The sequence below is a fragment of the Scleropages formosus genome, chromosome 9, assembly GCF_900964775.1.
Source record: "Scleropages formosus chromosome 9, fSclFor1.1, whole genome shotgun sequence".
Lineage (NCBI taxonomy): Eukaryota > Metazoa > Chordata > Actinopteri > Osteoglossiformes > Osteoglossidae > Scleropages > Scleropages formosus.
The window spans coordinates 21,720,388-21,729,712 of NC_041814.1; the positions used below are offsets into that span (position 1 = coordinate 21,720,388).

The 9,325-nt window shown below is 38.6% G+C and overlaps 1 protein-coding gene across 1 annotated transcript in view; it reads left to right on the top strand.

Moving 5' to 3' along the window:
• Positions 1 to 9,325, top strand: part of LOC108935404 (centriolin-like) — a 115,955-nt gene that overhangs the window by 23,942 nt on the left and 82,688 nt on the right. Inside the window, exons 7-8 of the mRNA XM_018753978.2 lie at positions 5,984 to 6,067; positions 6,641 to 6,748. Of these exons, the coding sequence (XP_018609494.2) occupies positions 5,984 to 6,067; positions 6,641 to 6,748 (192 nt within the window). The remainder of the gene's footprint in view (positions 1 to 5,983; positions 6,068 to 6,640; positions 6,749 to 9,325) is intronic.

Below are 9,325 nucleotides of genomic sequence, written 5' to 3' on the forward strand. Positions count from 1 at the left end.
AGAGCGAGGGGACGCAGATGTCCATTTACAGACTGGGAATGCAATGTGCCTATTATTGCCTCTTAATGTGCTCTGCAGGGACAGCCAATTGTATTTGCATATTCACTGATGTTTTACACTCCCCGTTGTGTCGCTGAGACATTGATGCCACAGTGTGGGATTCTGAGATGCATCCACAGCCATAGTATAGCGGCAGTGTAAGGTACTAATGGAGTGGTCATTGCCATCGCCATCCTCTTGAAGGACCTGAGATTGAATTCTACCTCCTGCTGTAGTACCTTTGATCAAGGCTCTTAATATGAACTGATACAGTAAAAACTGTAGACACGGCTAAATAATTAGCTTTGTGTACGAACCTGACATTGTAAATGACTGTGGAGAAGATTGTCAGCTAACTAAATGATAATAGTGTTTATACGGTGTAGGTTCCTATAGCTTCCATGTGTATTTTGATCTTATTTATGGGCCAAGTTTTTTCTGCATTGTGGTGGCGCAGCGGATTTGGCCAGGTCCTGCCTTCTGGACGGTCTGAGGTTTGAGTCCCGCTTGAGGTGCCTTGTGACGGACTGGCGTCCCGTCCTGGGTGTGTCTCCCGCCCCTCAACCTTGCGCCCTGTGTTGCCGGTTTAGGCTCCAGCTCGCCGCAATCCCGCTTGGTACAAGTGGTTTCAGCAAGTGTGTGCGTGTGCGTGTGTGCGTGTGCGTGTGTGTGTGTGTGTGTGTGTGTGTTTCCTCAAATGGCTCAGTTTGTAGTGAATATCAAATGCCAACTAAAATTATACTGTGTGTCTTTTTAGGGAAGGATATTGGAATAATTCATTGGAATGGATAATTTAGACTGATGGCACATGATGTGTTGACAATGATGAAGACGGATTACATGTACCATGCAGCGTGTTGATTTCGGCAATGAGGAACAGGAAAGCATTTTTGAGCAGTGGGAAAAATTTGGAAAAATCAGCAAATTCACAGAGGAATGTAATTTGCTGTTCTTTTTCAGCTGGGGATATTCAGATCACAGTGAAACAAGCTTTGTCTGCGTTTTTTTTTTTTTTTTAAAAATATATTTCAGTTCTAAGTTAATTTAGCTTTTAAATATTTGATCATTTAAAGTTAATGTGTAATATTCCACATTTTTTAGTATTTTCACAGTTCTCTTAGAAAAATGCCCCCAGCTAATGTTCTTTAATTGTATTTCCTGTTTGGGGATTCTGCCTGAATACCATCTCATTAGGTACATGTGTAAATGTGCAGTCAATTTTTTTGGATCCCCTCTTCTGACCAGCAGCTTTATAAACAAAGGGAGGCTTGTCTCCCTTTTTTTAAAAAAAAAAAAAAAAAAAAACTTTTTTCCTCATAATGTAGAAAATGAAGTGTTTCTGTGAACTGTATGAGTCATTATTTCTGAAATTGGGACTTCCTGAAGTGTTTGCTATTCAAAATGAGCGTATGAGAAAGGGCTGTTTGAGGCCAATCGGCAATGGAGATTCAGGCTGCAAGTTTTGGCGCTCAACCCACAAGCCTGATATACATTTGTTTACATTTTTGTTTGTTTAAGCTGACGCTTTTCTCCAGAGCGACTTATACTTTTATGTAACTTAGAATTATTTATCCATTTATACAGTTGGGTAACTTTTACAAGAACAATTCAGAGTAAGCGCCTTGATCAAGGGTCCTGTAACAGGAGTTGGGATTTGACCCCATGTTCTTCGGCTGGAAGGCAGTAGCTCTAACCACATTTGATATGGGTTATGAAACATATGGAGAAACAAAATGCCTTTGTTTCTGCGAGAGCGGAGAGGAAGTCCAGCGGAAAACAGGCCAATATGGTGATGTGTCCTCACTTTGCATGAGCTTTGACTACGATATGCCTTCCCGGGACCGCAGGTGTTTGGCCGAACAGTGTCTCGTGGCCTCGGACCGTGAGCGCTGCTAGAGCGCAGCCCAGTGAGCTGTCGCAAGGCATAAACCTGAGCACCTTGTCAACGGTTTCTCGTCAACGGTTTCTCAGCAACCGTCAAGATTCCCGCCGCGTGAGAAAGCCAGGCGCACGCTTTGGTTTTGGAGTGTTAGCGTACAAATGGCCTTTTCTGTAAATTAGCAGCTTGTGTGTGTTGGTGTGTCTGCGTACTTTCCCAGAAAACCGTGGAATTTATGTATCGCTGCTTTTTGGGGGTGTCGATACAGTTTGCTTTTGATCGCACGGGTCAGAAGAAGTTCATTCTTTGCTCGGCTGTAGCACGTACAGTGGCTGCTTTCATGTGGTTCGCTTAGTTACGCAAATGTATGTGTGGAATTATTTTTAAGACGTAACTCCTGGGGAAAAAAGGCAACACATGTCCTTCTGTTCATGATAAGCCCCAGGGACATCAGTGTATCCTTTTGCAAGGGGGTGTAATTTGCAGTCTGTTTTAAAACACAGAACATTATTACATAGTTCACTTAAAATCCTGCAAATGATTGTTTTTTTTAGCTCAGAAGGCTGCACGCATGCGTCTGTTGTTTTTCTGTTCTGAGAGACAGCAGTTCGAAACACACACACACACACACATTTTCAGAACCGCTTGTCCCATACGGGGTCACGGGGAACCGGAGCCTACCCGGCAACACAGGGCGTAAGGCCGGAGGGGGAAGGGGACACACCCAGGACGGGACGCCAGTCCGCCGCAAGGCACCCCAAGCGGGATTCGAACCCCAGACCCACCGGAGAGCAGGACTGTGGTCCAACCCACTGCGCCACCGCACCCCCTACCAGTTCGAAACAATTGCTCGTATTCCTGTCTTGAATGGTTACTCTTTACATTATTCCTTTTTAGGAATTAGTTTGTAAATTTCAGTTTTTGGGGAAATATCTAAATCATTCTGTCCTTTGTAAGTACACTACCTTAGCCACATACTTTTTTATCCCATAAAATTAATGATTTTTTTTTTTATTATTTTTTTTAAATTAATGTGTGCTATATTACCTCTCTATTAATTTAAACAAAGGCTTATATGTAGTTACGAATGTGATGTATGCTGGTTTATGTGGTGGAATGTGACAGATTCGCTATATTTTACAATCACCCGTCTGCAACCAAATCTCCTTCTGTAGATATTATGCACTTTTTGTATTGTTCTCTGAGATGTATGTCGCTTTGGGGAAAAGCACCTGCTAAACGAATAAATATAATGGTAAAAAATGCATATCATTTACTTACATTTCTTCAGTACTTTCTTAATGTCTTTGATGTGATCCATGCATTCCGTGCCACAAGAATGTTTCTAGAGTCTTGTTTTGTGTAGCTTTCCCACAGGCTGCCAAGTCTTTGTAATTTTAAGGGTGATTCTTTCAAATGGGCAGCAGCTCAGTTTCACACTCAGACAAAACGCCATTAGTAAAAATGCCATTAGTGAGCACTTAAGGCTTATGCATGAGCACACAGTCCAATTCAAATACCACATTGTTTTTAATGTTTACATAAAAAGAAGCCTCATTTTGAACATTTTTTATCATATCATGTTATATTTTATACCGAACCATTTAATTTCATTATTCGCAATGTATGCCTTTTTATTTCCTTCAACGAAAATGTACCACAAGTATTTTGATTCTGAGACAGGCTAAGTCTGCTCTTTCTTTCATGTGTGTTTTTCACCATCAACATTACAGAGATTGCTGAAAAGTGTCAAAGGGAATTACAGAATATTTTTAATAAATTTTTCAGACTTTTCATAATATTCAATTATGTTTGGCAGCCAGCACCTGTTACTACATTTTCGCTATGGTATAGTTTGGATAACTCTCCAGGTAGAACAGATTTATAACCACAGGGCTTTTATTTTTTTGCAGGGCGCATACTGGTTAAGAGATATAGTACTGTTTTATAAATTTTTAAAAAGGAAAGGAAAAGTCAAAAGTAACATGAAGGAGTTTTTCAAACAAGAGTGTATGTTTGTGTGTGTATGTATATATACACACAGATAAATATACTATATATGTATGTGTGTGTATATATACACGCACACACTCTTGTTTTCTAATATATGTGTGTGTGTGTTTGTGTGTGTATGTATATATAATGTGTATACACATACTTTACTTCCCCACAAAATTAATGCTGAAATGATTGTTTCAGTGTTATTCGTATCCTTACGTCAAGTCTTTTCAGGTGCACACTGATTCGAACAGCTTGAGAGAAACTGGATATTTCCAAGCACTTTCAAAAGTATTTAATGAGAATACTGAGAAGCAAAAGTCTATTGCTTGGAAAAACACATTATTATGTGATAAGACCGAGGTTTGTGCACTGATAGGTCATTCTCACTTGACCTTGAGAAGGTAGGCATGGAAAAGGTAGCTCACCATGGTAACCTTGGTCTTCAGGGTTTGCACATAGTAAATCATTTCAGACCTCTTCATGTAATGCGTTTATTGGCTGCACAATTGAAATGTCATGCTTCGCGGACAGTGAAGCCAGTAATTTCTTATGCATGATTAAACCGCTTCTGTGAAATAGAGCCATAGTTCGGCGAGGGAAAAGTAAGACTCAGTAGGAACAAACATAAATATCCCTGAAAAAGAGAGCAAATGTGCAAATCTTCCATAGCATTTTAAAGTATCTGAGAGAAATCCCCCCCCTTTTTTCTTGCTGTTATTGCATATGTAGATTGTCTGAGTTCCACAGAAGGCGCGTAATGCTGCACATCAGAGAAGAAACATGCCACAGATGTAAAAATCAGGTTCTGGTGAATATTAATGAGCAAGCATGTACCTTTGGGAAATATTTTCTTTTGTGTTTTAGCTTTACTAACACATAACTCACAAGACTACTTCCTCGCAGTGGTAAGAGCTGAGAAGCCGCAGGAACGGCCTTTGGAACACCTATATTTGGTGCTATTTCCTTAAAGATATGCCAGCTCTTTCTAAAATAGAAACTTTTCCCCTTCATAGTTTCTTTTTTTCCCATAGAGATGTACATACAAACAATGTGAGATATTGAGTTATTATAGATATTTTTTGTAGGTTCCCCAAAGTTTTTCCATCAGGGTCAGGGAAGTTTTAAAACTTAGACGGGTTTGGAGATTGCACTAGAAAATTGGGGGTGGTGGGGGGCTCTCCCGTCGCCAAGCTCCAGTAGCGGGCATTGCTGACTTCAGTTGAAACTCTTCTGTAACTCCTGTCATTTTCTCAGGACTGATTGTCATTTCAGAATGAAAGGTCTTTGGTTCATGCTTCCCCTTGAATTTAGATGCCGAATTGATGTGGAAAAAAAGGCCCTGGAATTGAATTGCAGCTCAGGAATGTGAAACACTTCCCCACTCTACTGAAATCTTAAGAACAGATATCACAGACATTAAGACATTGACGTAAAAGTAAACCTGGACATCTGTGTCCCAAATTAATGTAAAATGCTAAAGAGTGTGGCATAAAATAATATATACACAGTGTCTTTCTGTAAAGGTATGTAAAAGATGAAGATGTATGTGTGAATCTGAGTTGTGGTAATGAATGTGACATGACATGTTGAGACTTTGTACATTTGGAGTAGAATTGTGCGTGTGGATATTTTAAATCAGCATTTAAATAGCGATAATAGAAATACATCTGAATTGATTAGCCTTCGCCTGTTTACAGCTCACTTTAATTGCCTAAAAATGCCATTTGGCAGCTTTATGTTGTATCGACAAAGGTTATTGATTTATCCAATTTTGGATTTGTCTTGTCTTTTGTACATAAAATTCACATATGCTGTTAAAATGGGAAATGGTTGCATCGATTTCCTTAACTTGAGCCCAAATGCTAAAGATTTTTGGATAAGCTTTCTCATTACTTAAGCCAGAATCAATAAGAAAGAGCATCTTTTAATGAATGAGCAGTTTGAACACGGTACTGTGGAGATGGGGTCCCGTTCATCCTCTGCCTTGCAAATCGATCATCAGGGTTGCTTAAGTGAGGTCCAATTGGTTGACATTGTGGTTTTTGTCTGTGTATAAACTCACAGCTCCACGAGTGCGGGGAGAGGTGTCACAGACAGAATAAGGAAATTCTTTCCCTGCAGCAGGACAAGGACACACTCCTGATGAAGGTATATTGTGTATTCTCTCTCTTTGTCCCTAGAATTAACACAAAAAAAAACACACACAAAAATTGCACACAACACTCTGTAAACATTATGCGAAAGAATATATAGCAATGGATACAGACTTATAATGTCAGGATTGCAGGTTCAAGTCCCATTCATTGGTGCTGATGTAGCAGGATAGTAACTGAACTGCTGAAGTACAAGTACCCAGCTGTGGATCAGAGCTGTAAATTACTTCAGAAAATAGTTTCAGCTAAATACAACAACAACAACAATAATAAGAAGAGATGTATGTCGCTTTGGAGAAAAGCGTCTGCTAAATGGAGAAATGTAAATAAATGTTATAATAATAATAATAATAATAATAATAATAATAATGAACAGTAGTAGTAATAATAGCAATCTTATTTAGAAAGACATTAAAAAGAAGAAAAATCATGTCTTCCACTTATGTCCCTGACTTTTTACACTTTGAGACATTTTTTGTTCACTCAAGGCTTTTTTAAATTTATTTATTCATTTGCCAGAATAGTATAAATGCTGGCATCTCATTCCCTTGTGTGTTTGCATTTGCAGACCCAGAAGCATATGATGCTGGATGTATACAGCCTTCTTCCACGTAAGGAGGTGGAAATGGAAGCGGTGCAGAAGTTTGATGGTGTCCACCTGGAAGATTTGTGTCAGGTACTGACAACAGGCCTCGGTTACGGCCTCAGCCGCCATTTCTTCAAACTGACCTGACAGTGCGGCTGAAAGCGTGACAGCAACCATGGTTTGCACTGCACAGCTGCAGCGTTCCTGTTTATTCACTCCCCAATGCCTTTCTGCCTTTCTTGATCTGGGAATTGCCAAGAAAATCTTTTCCTGCCAAAAAACACTGAATGCAGAATCAGATTGTCTTGCTTTGGCTCCATATGATCCTCCAAAGGTGTCATGGTTTTAAGGTTATAAATATTGAAGATGCATAAGTTCAGGGACATGAAAGGAATCAAAATCCATTGCTGTATGTCCTCCTCTCGTGTAAAGTTTGGTTTAAATGTCACACATTAGCATATGAACTTTTAAATGAGCTTGTTTGCTCAGTAATGTTGGCATGTAAATACAGACATTAAATCTATAAGTTGAATTACTGTGCAATGTTCAAAGTTTTGGCGTATTTGTATTCATGCTATAATTGAAGTATGGCTTGGGATCTCATTGCCAAACACCTAGATTGACTGGTTACCCAGAATACTTCAGCCGTGTCTCAAACTTCAATAGCCGATAATTGAAATGGAAATGTTGTGCTGTCTTCTTGATTGAGGCGACAGTGATTGACAAGCATCATTCCAAATATTAAACTCCTCATACATTATTCAGGGTTTCACCTATCCCTTGTTGTTTGGAAATCTGTTGTCATCGCATATGTGTTGTATCAATCATTGAAGAAGGGGAGAGACTGGCTTCTGAAGCACCACAGAGAAAACGGAGGGAATGAACACGTTGAGGCGCCTACTCTTTACGGGGCACCGTTTCTGCGCTCAAAATATGTTGGAAGAAAGTGATATATGTGTGCACACATAGGGGATAAGTTAATTGACTGGGTCACTTTTAGGCCAGGTTTACTTTTGAAGTGAAACGCCAAAAGCAAAAGTTCTTGTAACGTTTTCATGTTTTTGGTTCTCTTGACAATAATAGAAATGAAATTGTGGTTTCTTGCTTATATAATCAGATTGCCAGGCAAATCCCTTTAAATGTCTTTTTCTGTTTTTCATCAAGAAAAATTACTTTTAAGAATGATGTATGTTATGATTTTCTCCAAGTCTTTTTTCCAAAGCCTTTTTAAAATATCATTTTTATATTGAGAAATTTGTCCCAAAAAGACCATTCTACTTGCTTTTTGTGGTCTCTTAATTCTACGCTTTATATAATGTAAAATGCAATTCTTCAGAAATGTTGACCTGTATTTGCAAAGGTTTAACTTGACAGAGAATATACTTGTGTCTTTGCATTCAAATGAAATAATGTTGTTACATCTGTTGTGCAGTTTTAAAGTGTGGTCCATTGTGTGCAGTATTTCTTTACTCTTACCAGAATGATTTAATGTGTTCTTGGCTTTCAGCATCATTGAGTAGCTGCTATGTAGGCCCTGTGGTGTTACTGCATTTTCTTTTCATGAATTCATTTAATGTAAAATGATGGTAGTTAAGCCGTTGAAGATATAAAATACCCTACCAATTACCTGCGGAGGAATCTTGAAAATGTAATTATTTTGAGTCTTCAAAACTAAGATGGCTTGTTTGATAAACGGCGTGTTTGATCAAATGCTACAGTAGCATAATCATGTTTGTAGCACTGAATTATTTAACCTTTGAATGACCTAACGGAATGCCACTACCCCAATCAGAAAACCTAATTGAATCTGCTTTGTGGCTCCAAGACTAATGAAAAAATGAAATTGAAGGTGAAAAATGTGTGCACACTGCCGGTGCTTTATGAATTGCCTAGTAGATCTGCATATTTCAGTGGTGTGTTGAAACGAGATGCGACTCCCATTGCCATCACTCTCAGGATCTTTTGTTTGGACACTCCTATTGGATAATCTGATTCGGCCATCATTTTCTTTAAGCCGCTTAGTGTTGACTTCTGAGATTAATATTTCTTTTCGTTGTTAAATTCAAATTGTAATTTGGCAGGCATCCGTAGTGTTTTATTGGTGATTGTCGCCCTCCGTTGAGATTGACACAAATGGGGACAGACACAATATAGCGTTCGCTCACTCACTGTAACTTTTTGATGAGATGGTCATGAAGTAGGTGAAGAAAAATGGTGCTTGGGTGACAAATATATTGATTTTCATACCATTTACTGTGATTCTGCAGTGTTTGGTAGAATCTGACTCATAGATGCTAGCATTTTTCAAGAAGCCTTTCAGATTTTTTTTTAAACAAACAGAAGATCCTTTTGTTGAAATACTGATTTATAATAGCGTTTACTTAAAGCCTTTGCTAGTTTGTGTTTTATAGTCATACTAAGGCATGCTGATCAGAATGACTGAGACTTAGCGCTTTATCATTTATATGTTTCATTAAATGTATCTCAGTACATTTTCCTGCTTACGTAACTGACCTATCTAAGAATGACAGGATTTTCTACTTTTTAAGCTTTTATATGTTACCAATTTCTTGTGATTTAGCTGCAGAAAATCAGATTTATTTGAATACAAGAATGGGAACAGGAAAAAATTTTCATGAAAGTACGACACCACTATGAGCTAAATAG